Here is a 17,093-nt window from a genome sequence, read left to right as displayed (position 1 = left end):
TTTAAAAATATTTCAAAAAACAGAAATTGAAAACCTAAGAAAAAGATTTTAAAGAAAAAATTGTAAACAATTAAAAAAATAGCAGTAATTACAATAAATATAGGATTGATATTTCAAAATAAACTGTTATTCTAAATCACTTCCAGAAGTATCAGAAAAAGATTTAACTTTACCTGTTGCTATATTTTCATCTTGAAGATCTTCTTTTTTCTTTTGTTTTTGTAATGCTAAATTTGCCAATTGTACATTGTTTTTAATACATTTAACTAAAGAATTTTTCACCCCATCTTTTGCTAAAGCAACAGTACTTTTAACTTTAGACTTAAATATGGAGTTTTGCATTTTATTGTTTGAATGATTTTGGTCAAAACTATCTGTACCAAACTTTGCCAAACGTGCTTCTTTCCTTGTTATATCATCAAGACTAGATATATCAATTGATTTTGCAACACTAGCAAACTTTGAGTGATCTTTTTTTAAGTTAAGCGTTGCATCATGAATTTTAGACTTGAATACTTTGCTAAGTTTGCGTACAGAACGCCATTTGTTTGGGGTTTCTAATAATTTATCAATTTTCTCATTTCCAGATGACTGTCTTGATGGTGACTCATGAAAAGACTCATAGCTTCGAAGACGCTTGTGGTTTAAAGTAACTGGCGATAAACTTCTTCTGCGTTTACCAGGTCGTCTCTTTTTTAACAAATTTTGACTGCTCTCAGCCTCAAGATCATCTGATGAATATGTAACATCCTCCTCTCTTTGTATTTTATTCAAAATGGATACTATCGAGGCAGCAAGCTTATCATTTCCAGTTTCCACTAAATGTAAACAATCTGAATAATACAACTCTTCGTTTAAATCACCACCTTCAAGGGTCCAATCAATATCTTGTTTCATATAGTAAAAGTTCCTTAAATTATCTCTGCACAACTTTTTAAGGTATTTGTTTGTCTCTGTTATTTTCTCTCGCCGATAAGAACGGTGGCAAGAATCTCGAGGTAAAAGTCCAGTAACTATAATTTTAATATTTGGATTAATTTCTTGGAAAACAAGTCCAATAGATACAATACCATTAGCAATATCTTGTGGATGGTCTCGATCTATATTGTTAGTACCACAGTGAATAACAATGTATTTTATTGCATCGTTTAGAGTAAGATTCTCTGCACGCCATAGTACATGCTGAGTGCGATCTCCTCCAATGCCAAAATTAAGAGCCCTTATAGGATTGAAATGCTTTCTCCACACATTATGATAACGAGATAACCCAGCAATTATAGAATCACCCATTAAGATAATTTCTGATTTTGAACTAATAGCCAGAGCAGCATGTTTTTGGTGAATTTCAAACCATCCAGCTTTATTGTCACGACTGGATGGTGTAGTTGCAGGTGATTTACAATTGTAAGCAGCAAAACTGGTGTCATTAGAATTTTTTCTACGCACTTCTGTACAACTTTTATCATCAAATTCAGAAGAGTTATATAAGTTATCTTTACTGCGACTATTTATGGGTGAAACAGAGCTAATTATTGTTGGAATAGGTCTTGGAGCCACTTTTTTAAATGACATATTTTTATCTAATCTGAGTAGTTATTACAGCAAAAAAGTAATATAAATTATCATAAATCATAAATCAATTTTTTGCTTCTCAGAGTTTTAATTACCTATGGTGACAATTTTTCTTTTTTTTTTTTTTAAAAAAAAAGTCCAAAAAAATACTGATCAATAAACAGCATTTTAACAAAAAGCATTTTTATATTTTGATGATGATCATGATGATCATGATCATCATGATGATCATCATGATTACCATCATTGTCATCCTTATCATCATCATTGTCATTCTCACCATCATGATCATCATAATGATGATCATCATGATCATCCTCATCAAGATCATGATCATCATTAAAATTATTAAAAATGTTCTTATGATATAAAATTGCAGAATTTGTTAAAAAATTTTAAGAATTTATTTTGAGACCATGCATTCAATGAATATTAACTCAAATAGTGATCAAGTAAGTGATCATTCAGTAAATCAGGATATTATACTTTAAAAGTTTTTGAAAATGTGGATTGAAACTGGAGTAGGATGGATTTGAGATATACAATTACTAGTAATACTTTTTGTATTACAAAATTGTGATTTGAAAAACTCAAATAGATAACTTCCTAGTTAGGTGTTTAAAAAAACAAATATAAAGATAAACAAACAATAGTAGTAAAATATTTTGCTGTTTTCTTGTAATTATGGTTTTTTTACATTAAAGTTTTAATTCTGTATTTTATTCATTAATAATAATGATAATAATAATAATAATAATAATAATAATAATAATAATAATAATAATAATAATAATAATAATAATAATAATAATAATAATAATAATAATAATAATAATAATAATAATAATAATAATAATAATAATAATAATAATAATAATAATAATAATAATAATAATAATAATAATAATAATAATAGTAATAATAAAAACAGCTCATTTTATAATCTGCTAACAAAAAATTTTAAATTCTTTCTTCAAATATTCAAAAAAATCTTATAACCTGTAATTTACTAATAAATAATTTTTATCTACTTTCTTCTGAAATGATTTTAAAAACATAATACAGTAAAAGAATAATAAAAAAAGAAGATAGTTCCTTAATTATAAACTTATAAAATAATTATAAGTTAAAATAAGCTAGTATAAGCTAATTATAAACTAAAGTGAACACAAAACAATAGTGAACACAAAACAATAGTGAACACAAAACAATAGTGAACACAAAACAATAGTGAACACAAAATTTTTTTCTTTAACTTTTACACTTCTTATGGAATTTCTTCTCTTTTAGCAACTTAAAGCTATTTACTGAAAAGTTTTTATTTGCAAGATAAAGTTAATGTACAACTGCTTGGTATCATTTCTCAAACAAAAAGAGCAAACAGCTTCACAAACTGAAATAACTTTTGCAATTTAAACAGGCAGAAAGCTATACAACATTTTTCATTAATGTTACAACAACATAAGAAGTCTTTGTTGCTCCTTTAAAAACTGAAAACTAAAATGAAAATAACTTTAAAATGCTTAAAGGCTCCTAAGGTAACTATCAATGTTTGCATATAGTTTAAATTTAATTTATATCCGCCTGGTTTCAATATCACCTACCTTTCTAGCGGTTTGGTAGGTGTGATATATTTAGCTAGCAAAATACTTATACCTGGCTAGCTAGCTCTGCATCCATTCTGGTGTGATTGAATCTTAAAAACCAAATAAAAATTTTAATTACAGCGAAATACAAATACAAATATATAATCTGAATTAATGATTCTTTGATGATGAGCAGTTTTTCAAGTTATGTTATGTAGAAAAAGAATAAGTGGTTTTTAAAACACAATTTTAAAACACCTGCAAAAACTAGTAATAGTTTCAAATATGCCACAGTAGCAAATAATCATTTACAGGAGAAAAATAATAAAAAACACAACATGCATGCCTGAAAAAACAATTTTATTATTTATTTCCTAAAGTAAAAAAAAACAAAAACAAAAACAACAAATACAACAAAAACAACCTCAAATAGACCTAACTATAAATCAAAATTATTGATGTTAAGCTTGCTTTGGCTTCAGCTGCAGTAAGTATTGCTAATTTCATGAAACTAGTAAAAAGCAAAAAATTGAAGAAACTGAAAGTTTAGGGGATTTTTTGTTGACAGCCTAATGCTACAATACGCATATGGAAAACTAAAGATCTGTACATCTCAATCAATCTGATAAACCTTGAACATAAATATATGTGTGTATATCTATATATGTGTGTATATCTATATATGTGTGTATATCTGTGTGTGTGTGTGTGTGTGTGTGTGTGTGTGTGTGTGTGTGTGTGTGTGTGTGTGTGTGTGTGTGTGTGTGTGTGTGTGTGTGTGTGTGTGTGTGTGTAGCTATTTGAAAATTGTTAAAACAGTTAAAACCTAAACTTGGTTTAAGTAAAAAATCTTTCAATTTTGATCTAAAAATAAATTTGAATTTGAAATTTAAACCAAGTATTTAACTTTTTTTTTTTTTTGCCTTAAAATATTTATATGTAATAGTTTCTTCTACAAAGATAAAAAATTTTAAATTTTAACCGAACTAAAACGAATGAATAAATCAGCTTAAAGTTCTCCTGATGGAAAAAAAATTGGTAAAAAGACAGTATGAAGCACCAAAATCCTTCCTTCTTTTATTCATCCTACCAAGCATAAATTATAAATAGACATTATTTAGAATTTTACAGTGATAATAACAAATTAACTTAGCAAAATATTTAAACTCAGCTTTTAGCATTTGCTAATTCAAATACTGTCATATTTTTCTTTACTATTTAGTTTTCTTTTGTACTTTTTTTAATTTAGAATTTAAACAGAACAACAAAACTGCACCTATAAGTTAAAAATTGCAACTTGAGCATCTGTCAATCCAACATAGCAGTCAGTGACAGTGCCTTAAAGATATAACTTTTAGGAACATTTAATTGAAAATGCGGGAAAAATAAAGAATATTAAAAACAACTCTTTTTTTTTTTATTATTTTCTCACATAAAAACAAAGGTTTAATTTTTAAAAAAGACCAATAATAATATATAATATATCAGTTTCACTTTTCAAAACTCACTTTTTAAAATTCCTCATGTTTATATTGGTTTTTAATGTTCACTGTGTCACCACAGTTTTTACAATGAACTGTATCACCTAAAATACCTAGAAACGGCTTACAATGGACATGCAATAAGGAAAAAAGTAAAGTAATTGGGATTTTTGTTTTTGTTAAAAATTTTTAAAGTTTTTCATTGATTTTATTGATTATAAATAGCAAAATAAAGTTTTTTGCAAAGAGATATATTTTACACATTTCTACAATCCTGTGTTTTTGACCTGCTAAAATAAAATCTAAAGGCAAGAGTCATACAAAACTCAAAAACTGCATGTGAAATAAAATGGTGCTAAAAATAATACAAAAAAAAAAAAAAGAAAAGAAAAAAGAAAATAGAATCCTAATAAATCCTATAATATGCTTAAGAAAAAAACTGCTTTAAAAGTAAGAATCCTGGGAAATAATCACAAAAAAACCATTTTTATTTTTTTTATTTTTTTGATGGGTGGGTGGCTGTAATAAAGATGGTAAAAATGAGTAATCAATGATCATAAAAACTCAGAAAATAAACACAATATAAAATATTTCCGTGCTTAAAACAATAATGAATACAACATCAAGAATCAATTTAAATCAATGCACAAGCTTAGATTGCTTTTTCTTTTTAAGCGCTCATTTTTGTTAGTTTCAATAGCGAGGTCTTTTTGTCTGCTGGGAATAACCTTGATTCTCTTGATAATAGACCGCTGCAGCTGAATTCTATGGAGTAAATGTTTTTATTTGAATACACACAAGTGTGGTTTTAGTAAATAAAACACAAAACTGTGATTTTAGTTGGAAAAATAAATGATGATGATAAAAATACTGACTGTGATAGGGATTGAAGTTTTTGATAGAAATAATTTGAATGAATGCAGCTGTTCTTTGAAAATAGAAAAACATTAATGGCCATGAATATTAACACCTGTATTTTGTTATTTTGGTATGAGCATAATTTTTAAAGACAAATGACAGAGCAATATAAACCATCAACATTAGTAAGGTAAAACTATAGCACAATCTTACAATCTTTTTTTTCTCCCTCTCTTACATTGTTTAATTAAATTATTAGATTAATATCAAATGTTTAAAAGTATTTTTTGAAGAGCATGAGACATTACAAATAAAATGTAAGACTGTAAAGATTTCACAAGCATATGATGAATGATAACAAATTTGGAACAATTGTGCAACAGTAATTGTAGTAATTATTGACTTAATAGTTTGATTACTGGAAATGGACATTGAAACAAAACATTGATTTTCTTCAAAAGATTTAAATAGTAAAATTGCACTAACAAATTTACTATGATAAAGAACATGAAAATAATTTAACATTTTGAAAGAGATTTCTGTTAATCAGATTCTATAAAAATTTAAGTTCTACAATTAAATAATTGCAATAACAATAATTATATAATTGTATTTTCAGTACTATTGTTTTTCAATTATTTTGCATATTATGACTTTTGAGTCAAAATTTTAATTAAAAAAATTTTTCAACAAATTAGTAGCAACCAATCACAATTAAACATTCTGCCATCAACATCCAAACATAGTAATTTAAAAACTTTCATTGATTTTAAACAAACTTTTCTCAGTTTTAGCAACTAACCTTTCAAATTTTTCTTCATTTCAACAAAAATATGAAATAATGAAAATTTCACTTTGTATTTTTAGTTAAAAGGAAAAAAAAAAATCACATTTAAAAACCTTAAAAGCAAAAACTTTAAAAAAACTTGCTTTGTGCAAATAAAAACACAAGATGCAAGAAATTAGTTACAACACATCGACAAGAATTTAAAACATGCAAATATAAACAAATATGCATTGAATTTTTGAGTGTAGAATTTGCTGGTTCCAAATTACCTGATCCTGATCAGCAATTCTTTAAGAAATACATTTATCTAACATCTTAAAAAAGTATTCGATATTAAAAATATTTACCAAAGCAACATTTCTTTTACAATTTTTTTCGACCTCATTATTCACCATTTTTATATTCTTAAAACTTAGAAAAGCTTTGATGTTTAGCTGGGTTAACAAGGCGATCATCACACAATAATATAATAATTAAAGATACGAAGAAAAAATATGATGCATTTGTAATAAAAACGTTGTAGTTGTAGTTAGGAAATTCTTTGGATTTTTGGTTGGTTATTAGAAGAAAAAAATCAATAGGTAATTCTTATATCAAATAAAAAGTATACCTTGCATTTGTTTTACCTTGAGTATTTTATTACAAAAAAAAAAAAAAATTTTAATAAAAAAATTTCAAATAAAAGTAGAATTGTCCTGTGACAATGAATACTAAATTATCAAATGTTCTTTGAGCTCCATTTTTTTTTTCTTTCTTAATATTTTTTTGTTTTTTTGTTTGTTTTTTTTTTTTTTTTTGTTTTTTTTGAAAGTTTTTATAAAAAAAAAATTCAGAGATTCAACTCAAAATAAATTTAGAAAATGTTTAAAACAATTTTTATTATAAAAGTTTTGATTCATGGGTTTTAGGGGAAATGGCAATGTGAAAAAAAATGGTTAAGTATGGTAAAAACTTTGGTAAAATGAAACAGTTAAGCTAAAATAATTATGCTAAAATAATTCTGATGAAAAGAATTATAAAGAAATAATTATGAAGAAATAATCATGAATATATATATATAATCATGATAAAATAATTACGCTAAGATAATTATGGTAAAATAACTATGATGAAATAATTGTGATAAAGTATGAGTATGATTATAAGTTCTAGTTGTAGTAATAATAAATCAAAGTAACAGCAGAAAAGTAAAAATCATACTTGAGAAGCTTGTGGTGGCTGTGAAACAGCTTGTGATTGTTGAGCTGCTGGAGTATACATATTCTTACCAGTTGGCATTGGCGTACTTTGTAACTGATTACCTGAAAAGTGATTGCATGTGATGCAGTTTATGTGATATTGTATAACTTTAAAACAAATGAATGAAAACAATTATAAATAAGATATATAAATAAATAAATAAATAAATATATATATATATATATATATATATATATATATATATATATATATATATATATATATATATATATATATATATGTATATATATATGCATAATTTACTTACTCTGATATGGAGTTTGTTGCATTTGTTGTTGCCATTGATTCGGCATGCTAAACCCTTGAACAGGTGGTTGTTGCATCTGGGGTATGACTGATTGAGCTTGACTGTAACTAACTGATGTTGTTTGACTTGGATTAACTATGCTAGGATTTGTAGAAGATTGTGACATAGCTGATGATTGAATTGATCCAAAGGTAGCAGTATTTGGTACAGATGTTGCTACAGCTGATCCCATTGTTGAATTACTCACAGCCTATATTAGAAAAATAAAGTAAAAAAAAAAATCAACTAAAGGCAAAAAATGCAAATATTTAAAAGAAATTAAGAAAATATTGTGCATTTTATTTTTAAAAAAAAATTATTAATTCTATTTTGCAAACATTTCAAAAGTGAACTTTATTTTAACAAAGGATACCTGGGTAACAACAGTTTGGCTTTGTGATGTAGCAGGTTGAACATAACTTTGACTAAAATATTGGTTAGCAAAAGACGACACTTGACCCATTAATGATGCATACTCAGGTGTGTTAGTTGCCTAAAAAACTTTTTTTTAAAATATTTTTCAAACATTTAACAACAACAGCAAAAAAATAAAATAAAAAACTCATACCATCTGTGATGCATACCATTGCTAAAATAATAAAAGAATTAAAGAAAAACAAGTACACATAAGAAAAACAATTATATTTAATAAAAAATACTAAGTGTATAGTAAAAACACTAAGTGAATTTGATTAATTTTGTTATTTAAAGTTTATACCTGATAATACTGAATATATTGTTGAGCAGCAGGATTTGGTACTGGATTAGGCGCTACAGGTACCGCACTAGGTATAACAGGACCTTGCATACCAGAAAAAGATGGGATAGAAGGTGCTCCATTAAATGTACCTGATGCTGCTGGAACATTATACCCACTTGCTAATGTAGACACACTTGGTGTTTGATTGTACCCTGTTTGAGGAGCTGAAGGGTTGCTGTATACATTCATTGAATTGCTTCCAGGAATTTGAGTAGGATACTTATTTCCTAAAAAAATTGCATGTTTTTACATTTCTATATTTAGAGAGCAATTATTTGTAAATAGCATCAGTCAGAATGTAATTAACATCAGTAACTGATGAAACTCATTTTTATTTATATTTGCAATTATTTTATTACATACTCCAGATGAGTTTTGTTTATTATAATCTAATCTTTTAAAATCCAGTCTTTTGTAATCTAATCTTTTAAAACCCAAGCATTTATTTTCCTAACTAGCAAATAATAAAAAATCTCTAACGAAACTCTGTTTAATACCTTAATTTAAGCTTAAAGTTGAACTGTTTAGGGTTTGACAAAAGATGATAATAACAAATTAAAGAAAACTCATAAAAGATCTTGCTCATTACTATCATTTCATAAATACTATCATTTGAATTATATAGCAACAAATTATCTAAACATGAATATTAGTTCCTGTTTATTGTTCCAACCGGTTTACTGATCCATTTAAAAACAGTTTGTCTATTAAAATTTGTTTGCCAATTATTTGTGAATCCTGAGATTAAACTTTTGTTTACTTAAAAAACACTCACCAGTCATGTTTTGTGCAGTGTTTTGTGATTTATTTGTAGCTTGTGGTTGTGAATAGTTTTGCTGACCATAACTCATATTTGGCTGTGATGGTGGTGGCTGTGATGGCGGTGGCTGTGAGGCCTGTGAAATAGAAACAGAAGACTGGTTTTGCATCGGTGGAGCAGTTCCCATTGCAAAAGGATTGTATTGATTATTGGGGGGATATTGACTGCTTGAAGGTTGTTGTTTCTGATTGTAAGTTGGCACCTTTAACAAACAAATAGACAGTGTGTACTATGACTGAAAAAAACTAAAAAATAAATAAACTCTTCAGTAAATTATTATCTAAAAATCTTATAAAATATTACTACTTGGTTATTATCTCCCCTCTGAGATTGTGAATGAGATTGATTCCAATTATTTACTGGGTTTGTCCAACTATTTTGCATTGGGTAACCCTGCATTTGACTCCAATTGTTTGGTTGATTGTTCATCTGACCAGAAGGATGTTGATAAGCCTGCCCTGCGTGAATTGGATCATAGTTCTGCTTATTTTCTATCACAGGTTTATTGGATAACATTGATGGTGGATTATGACTATTTTGCAAGTTCTCAGGTCCCCATCTTGATTTGCGAGATAGCTTTGATGCTGCAGATGAATCATGCATGTTAGATATCCAAGGAGGTTGTTTCTGCTGTTGTCCTATGGAGTCTGGTTGAAAAGTATTTAGAAAATTGGGTTGGGTTTGGGAGCTCCATTGCTGGGTAGAATCATATGTATTGTTTGCTGAATGATTATTTTGTGATGAAAAGCTCTGGTTGTTCCATGAAGAATTTGATGAGCTAGTTTGCAGATTTGCCTGTGCATTAGGGTTTTGGTTTTGTGCAGGAGTGTTAAAACCATATCCAGTATGTGGCATACTAGAAGTTGGTGCGTGATAAGGATTATTGTTAAAAGTTGAATTAGCTTTATTATTTAAAGGAGCATATGAACCATATGAATTATTTGGAGCTGAATTAGTTGGAGTAGAATGAGGATTGTTGAACTGTTGATTGAAGTTTTGACCAGTTTTTGCCTAAACAAACAACGCCAAAGATTGAAAAAAATAATAATAATAAAAATTGCTGGAGAGTAATTATTTAAAAAGTTATTTCTAATTTAATACCATTTTAACATTTGCTAGTTAACACATTTACTATGTTATCAAAAATAAATTTTAAAAACTTTGTAAAAGAAGAAAATATAAGCTTTTCTAAATTTATGATTACCCCAGTTTGAATATTTGTACCACTGTTCCATGTGTTGGATTTAGGGTTTGATGGTTGATTTAAAGGCTTTTCAGATTGATTATACTGCTGTTTAGATGGTTGAAATTCTTGCTTTTGAGGTAACATTGGCCTATACTCTTGATTTTGAACAACTTTAGGATTTTGCTGCCTAACTCCTAAAGGTTCTTTGTTCGAAGGGATAGAATCACCTTGATTAAAACTTTGCTGATTTAAATGTTGAGCCAAATTGTTAGGTACAGGTCCATTTTGATTAAATCCACCTTGGGTTTGAGGCGAATGAAACTTTTCAGGCAGGTAAGGTCCTTGTTGAGGCATACTAATAGGTGAACCTGTAAACCTGGGATTAGGAAATCTTTGGTTTTGATCACTGTTTGTTTGAAAGCCTGGACTAAAACCTGGACGCTGCTTTTGGTTTCCAATAGATTGTGAGTTAGGATTTCTAAAATTTGAACTCTGGTTTCTATGTATTTGAGTATTTTCTGACCACATATTTTGGTTGGGATTTCCAGGTCGAGTTTGCTGGTTAGGATTCCCAGATCTAACTTGTTGGTTAGGGTTTCCAGGTCGCATATGTTGGTTCATATTTCCTGGTCGTACCTGCTGGTTAGGATTTCCAGGTCTTGCTTGCTGATTGGCGTTTCCAGATCGAATTGGTTGGTTAGGATTTCCAAGTCGTGGTTGGTTAGGATTTCCAAGACGTGAATGCTGATTAGGATTATTTGGTCGAACATACTGGTTTGGATTTCCTGGACGCACTTGCTGGTTTGGATTACCTTGACGCATTTGATGATTTTGATTTCCCATCCGTATATGCTGGTTTTGATTTCCTTGTCCTGATTGATTGTTTGGATATCTGTTAGGCACACCTGGATTTGCTCTAGGATCAAATTTTGATCTGAAAGATTCAAAAGGCTGTTTGTGATTGAAATTTTTTTCCATTGGTTGTTTTTGAAATGATTTATTAGGAAGGGGGTTAACAGCTGTTTCACTTCCAATTTGACTTTCATTATTAGAATTGCTATGGAGACCAACAACCTTTAATCAAAAGGTTTAATTAAAATAACTTTCCAAGAAGAAAAAAAAAATCACAAAAGCATTCATGTAGTGAAAAATATAATATAGACTATGTTTGAGAATTTGGAAGCAGTTATTAATTGAATTAAAAAAATTAAAATTTTCCTGCTGAATCATTAAAACTTTATTTTGTTTTCTTGGTAATGTATTTCATCTTATAACTTATATTATAACTCTATATTACATACTGTAACTATTATATATATTAAGTTTGTTATTATATATAACTTAAATTGAATTACAACTAATATATCTCATACTTTCAAAAATTACTGTTTTTTTTTTTGTTTTTGGCTGTTAAATTATTTCATAAATAGTTCATTTAAACAAACCCTTTTAGTTTTATAACTGTTCTCAATACTGTTAGTGTTACTGATACTGTTGATACATGATACTGTTAGTTAAGATTTAACACTCATTAAGTAAAGATCCGCCATCTAAAAAATACCATCAACAGTTTTTTATTCTATATTTGTATTTATGCTTCACACCTTTGCCTCAAAATTAAAAAAAAAAAAAAAATTAACAAGTGCCTTGCAGCATTCTAATGTAAGGTGCTTCATTAGTTTTTTTAGATATATTTTGAATACTTTGGCAATTTATTACTTGCCCAGGGTTAAAAGAATTTACTTTAAAAATAATGACACTTTGCCAATGTTAATTTACTTGAAGAGTAAAACTTAACATTATGATGATTAAAAGAAATGCAGGCCAAAAACACAGGTATAAACGTACACCTTAAAACCTAATTTTTAGGTTTTAATCCCACAAAGCACTACAGGATTAAAGTGTTACACCTAAAATTAAATGAAACCTGCTTTTTAACTTTCTAAGAAAAGTGAATATGTAGAGAAGACCATTGAACACAGGATACAATTGAAAAAATGCTATTTTAGGTGTTATTTAGTCTCCTCTCCAATTACATTTATTTCATATTTAAAATATAGCTAGTTCTTTTTTGTGATTTATATATGACTAATATTAGTATTATAACTTTGTTTCATAAATTTTAGATAATAATTTTAGATAAAAGTTATTTGAAAAGTGTTTTTATTTGACATGTGTTATTTTTTGACAAGTTTTGTTATTTGACAAGTGTTGGTATTTGACAAGTGTTGTCATTTGACATGTTGTTTTTTGACAAGTGTTGTCATTTGACAAGTGTTGTTTTTTTTACAAGTGTTGTTATTTGTTGTTTTTTCCTAGCTCATTTTAGGTTAAACAAATCTGTTTTAAAACTCTTTGTTGAGTGACAAACAACCAATTTTTGTGACAATTTACTATGTAGGAGATAATAAATAATTGCTACAAAATAAATTGCTCAAAATAGTGTAAAACAAGCCATAAAAATCAGAAAATTGGAGGCAAAGAAAAAAGGGAAATAGATTTCATTAAAGAGAAAATATTAAAGAGAAAAAAAAATTTTTAATAAATTACACAAGATGCAATAAAGTTTGAGAGAAAGAAAAGACATTGGAAAGTTAACCAAGTTATTTATCTGAATTTTTGCTCTCCAGAGGCTACATCCAATAAGTTTAATTAAATATTTTGAGATTTTATTTTTCTACTCTTAAAACTGTATATATGTCAGTGCCAGTAATTTTTTTTGTTTACAGTATAACTTCTCGATTAATCTCTCTCTCTTTATATAAATGTTCTGCTTTATATAGAATTAAAAGAAAAATCAAGAGGTAAGTTTCATATTATGTAAAATCCAATAGAAGTTTCATTAAACAAATGGGAGGTTTTATTTTTCTACTCTTAAAACTGTTGTATCTGATATGTTATCTTAACTCTATTAATATAAGTTAAAACTGATAAGATTTTAATTATAAACCTGATACAAGTTTGAGACTTGTGAAGGCTTAAAAACTGATGAAAAAGGATGCTGCTACAAAAAGTTTAGCAAAGGTATTGCAAAGTGCCGCCATTTTTTGAAGAATTCATGCATGAAATGTTGGTACAACTTATTCTTCTTGGTAGGTGATAAAAGAAAAAAAAAATTTAAACATTATTTAGCATGTGAAATAATCAAAAGCTTTACTGCCACTAGACAATCTTGCCACATATGCATAAAATTGTAATGTAGTTTAGTCACACTCAAACTAGAAAACCCTTGGACAGAACTTATTATGGTCCACTAAATAAAAACTTAAATGTTGCATCAATTATTCTGGAAAACCTATACTCAAACCTGTAACAACTCATTCAGTCAAATTGAATCTCTCTGGATTGTCCTTTGAACAGACATTTAATGATGATGAATATCTGTTGATTTAATATAAAATTAAAGATTTCACAAAGGTTAATACATGAATTCTTACTGATTCACCTGTAAAATTATGAGTTGGAACTGAAAATATATAGGACAAATGTTCAATTTATAAACTGAAAACAATTTTGCAGGATTTAGTTATTTGAATTCAAAAGTATCATTTTAAAAGTTGCTTGATTTTAATGTAAATTTTGGCCCACTAAATGAGCCAACAACTTCTTTATCGAAGGTCTTTAATTTTTTAAGCTTATCTTTAATTTTTTTAAGCTTCTCAAATTAAGTAATAAAATTGACGGCTGTGATGACTTCAAAAAAAAAAAACACCAAAAGTTTGAGGCAGTAAAACTCTCAATTAAGAAGGTTTTCTTGTTTCATTCAATACGTCTAATTAAAAAAAAAATTCTCTTATTGTAAACAAACAGCTTTATGAAATAAACAAGCAGTTTTATGAAATAAACAAGCAGTTTTATGAGATAAACAAGCAGCTTTATGAAATAAACAAGCAGTTTTATGAAATGAACAAGCAGTGTTATGAAATGAACAAGCAGTTTTATGAAATGAACAGACATTTAACCTGACAGGATTGTTAAGCTATTCAACTGAGATGTGGAAAAAAACTAATATTTCTAGAAGAAAAATTCAACTAAAACCCTATTTTAAATCCTGCATAAGTATAATACTTTAGGAAAAAATTATCTAAAAAAAAAAAAATGTGTAAAAACCTCATTTGATTTTGATAACATAGATTTGGCAGATCTTAGGGGTGATAGAAATCTGATACTGATTAGAGATCCACCTATTACAGAACCATCTAACTCTATCCAAGCTCTTTCTGCCTCATCAGCTGTTGCAACATCCACTAGTGCACTCTCTCCTACAATCTAATAATATAAAAAAATGTTGTTATACAATTCTAAATAAATTATATACATATACTATATTGAGCATACTGCAGTAGTATTTTCCACTTCCAATCTCAAAGTTCAGTTCATATTTGACCCAACATGAAACCATCACAGTGTTGAAAACTAATTCTGTTGATTTTAGAGATTTTTAACATTCCTTTTCAAGTTCAATTTTAGTTTGGCTAAATTTTAGTTTTATTGAAGCAAAGTCTCAGTACTTTAAGTTTTGGCTAAAATTTCTACAATTTCAGTTTTTTTTCAGGTTTCACTGATAACAACTTTAGATGTAAATTATGTCAGAGTATCACAAAATTATAGATTTGTTTTAGGTATACATTAATGAGCACAAATGTGTAAATATAACAAATGAAAACAACATTTATTTTGACTTATATTTAACAAATGGAATCCTCCTATTTTTGCTAACTTTTTATACATTTTGGTACACTATGAAGTGGTGTAAATTTCAAGAAAACCTAGGGGTAAGTCAATGATAGCCCTACTTTTACCTCATGTCTCTATCTGTTTTTCTTGACTTGAAATCATCATTTTAATAATTACAATTATAAATGAAACCTACCTGACAGAATAGTATGTTTGCTTCTGAGGATAACAGCTCTCTTATTTCTTCCACTGATGTGTTTGCTGGAAAATTCTCAACACATAATGCTGTACTATGTACTTTATCATAAGTGTCCATCCCTGAAGGAGCATATTCAACTTTTATTTTTTTCTCTTTTAAATCCTGTTGGAGTTTGATTCTTGCACTCTCAGCATCTGATTGGTTAACATACTCAACAAAACCATAACCTTTACTGTGACCTGACTTCTTATCATAAACTATTATAAATAAAAAAAAATTATGATGAAAATAAAATAAAACCATAAAATAAATCATGTGAAAAATAAATATCTTTACAACAGTAAATTATTTTAAATATTTAGTTAATATTTTATCTTGAAAAAGTCTTTATACCAGAAATATTGATGAAAAACTAACCTAGAAATATTCTTTCAATTGCACCATACTGTGAAGCAAACTCACGGAAATTTTCAAGACTGCAATCATAAGTCATGTTTCCAACATACAACAAAAATGTAGACTGAGAGTATGTTGCAGTCATTAACTGGTTATTAAATGATTTTCCATTAAACTGGTTATTAGCTTGTTGTGCTTGCTCAGGAGTAGAGAATAATATGTGAACTAAAAAAGGTGCATAAAAACTTCTAAACACCAAATTTTCATGTGGAAAAATTGTTTGGTTTAGTTAAAACTTAGTATTATATATTCAAAGCTAAGCGAGCTGCTTTTTTGGTATCAAATATACTTTAAAAGCTTGCAGGAAATTTTGATTTACTTGCATTTCTGGCGATTTCTTACAAAGTTTTAATGGTAAATGCATTTAAAGAGTATTTTAAATAAATCACGTCAAACTATTTTCAGAGTAAAAAAAGGTTAATAATCAAATTATACCTGTATCTTGAGCATCTTTGTAAATATTGTTGTAATTGAAATTACTGAGGAGAACTTTTGCAACTTGCTAGAAATTAATATTCTTAGTTTTACCGGGTTGTTGACGAAAAATCAATAAAAATTAACAAATAAAACTTTACACATCAAGCAAACAACAAACCTCTTCTGACACATTTGAAGGAAGTCCTTTTATTTGAATACGCCTTCGGAAGTGGAAAGAAGTTTCTGATTCTGCTAATAACTTTTTCTTTTCATCTTCACTAATCTTTGGTTGCTCACTTATGATCTGTCTTTCTTGCATGCTTTTTTATTTTTCTGTTTTTTAATAAAACTGAACTAAATAGATTTAAATTTATTTTTAAATTTATTAATACACTTTTTAAAGCAAATTTTACTATCTTTTTGTAGCACTCCACTATAATCACAATCATTTTGTAGCTCTTCACTATAATCACTATCATTTCTCCGCTATAATCAAAATCATTTTGTTGCTTCCCACTATAATAGCTTTTTTTTGTAGTACCTACATTTAAAAATTATCAACTCTTTCTACTTGTGCTATTATCTCGTACTGTTTATTCTGTATTAAATATAAATTAAGTAAAAAAAAACTTATTAAAAATGCCGATATTGAATAATCCTGAATTCAAAAAAATTATACGGTAAAAACTGAAGAAACTTTAAAGGAAATGTTTTTGTGTGCTAAACTAGTAAGATTAATTTGATGTAA

At 27.7% G+C, this 17,093-nt stretch overlaps 2 protein-coding genes across 4 annotated transcripts; both read right to left on the bottom strand.

Annotated features, from left to right (window-relative positions):
• Nucleotides 1–66: 66 nt before the first annotated feature.
• LOC145195143 (uncharacterized) lies at nucleotides 67–2,295 on the bottom strand. Its single transcript, XM_080072931.2, has one exon. The coding sequence runs from the start codon at nucleotides 1,570–1,572 to the stop codon at nucleotides 127–129; it is 1,446 nt and encodes a 481-aa protein (XP_079929057.2). The 5' UTR covers nucleotides 1,573–2,295; the 3' UTR covers nucleotides 67–126.
• Nucleotides 2,296–3,027: 732 nt separating this feature from the next.
• On the bottom strand, nucleotides 3,028–16,723 carry LOC145194604 (uncharacterized). 3 transcript variants are annotated; one of them, XM_090070979.1, is made up of 14 exons: nucleotides 16,524–16,723; nucleotides 16,364–16,430; nucleotides 15,890–16,093; nucleotides 15,470–15,729; nucleotides 14,707–14,865; nucleotides 10,615–11,670; nucleotides 9,714–10,421; nucleotides 9,366–9,612; nucleotides 8,549–8,817; nucleotides 8,399–8,419; nucleotides 8,204–8,323; nucleotides 7,792–8,041; nucleotides 7,485–7,585; nucleotides 3,028–3,268 (listed from the first exon to the last, which is right to left on the bottom strand). In XM_090070979.1, the coding sequence occupies exons 1-14, from the start codon at nucleotides 16,662–16,664 to the stop codon at nucleotides 3,233–3,235; spliced, it is 3,639 nt and encodes a 1,212-aa protein (XP_089927105.1). In that variant the 5' UTR covers nucleotides 16,665–16,723; the 3' UTR covers nucleotides 3,028–3,232. The 3 variants fall into 3 exon arrangements, with proteins under 3 accessions (XP_089927105.1, XP_089927103.1, XP_089927104.1); XM_090070977.1 differs by lacking the exon at nucleotides 3,028–3,268 and adding an exon at nucleotides 5,212–5,404; XM_090070978.1 differs by lacking the exon at nucleotides 3,028–3,268 and adding an exon at nucleotides 5,212–5,404 and having other exon boundaries at nucleotides 9,717–10,421.
• Between the last annotated feature and the right edge of the window lie 370 nt (nucleotides 16,724–17,093).

The sequence above is a fragment of the Hydra viridissima genome, unplaced genomic scaffold (genome assembly GCF_058129835.1).
Source record: "Hydra viridissima isolate aposymbiotic clone 2 unplaced genomic scaffold, HvirCarnegie_v1 scaffold_13, whole genome shotgun sequence".
In the NCBI taxonomy this organism is placed as follows: Eukaryota; Metazoa; Cnidaria; class Hydrozoa; order Anthoathecata; family Hydridae; genus Hydra; species Hydra viridissima.
The sequence above is the reverse complement of the archived record's forward strand: the minus strand, read 5'-3'. Positions and strand labels throughout refer to the sequence as shown.

Coding starts and splice junctions, on each gene's coding strand:
- LOC145195143 (XM_080072931.2), bottom strand. CDS start 1,572: ATGTCATTTAAAAAAGTGGCTCCAAGACCTATTCCAACAATAATTAGC.
- LOC145194604 (XM_090070977.1), bottom strand. CDS start 16,664: ATGCAAGAAAGACAGATCATAAGTGAGCAACCAAAGATTAGTGAAGAT. Junction 8,324..8,398: donor AATGGTATGCATCACAGATG/GTATGAGTTTTT, acceptor AAAGTTTTTTAG/GCAACTAACACACCTGAGTA. Junction 5,405..7,484: donor AGCCACCACAAGCTTCTCAA/GTATGATTTTTA, acceptor TTTACTCCATAG/AATTCAGCTGCAGCGGTCTA.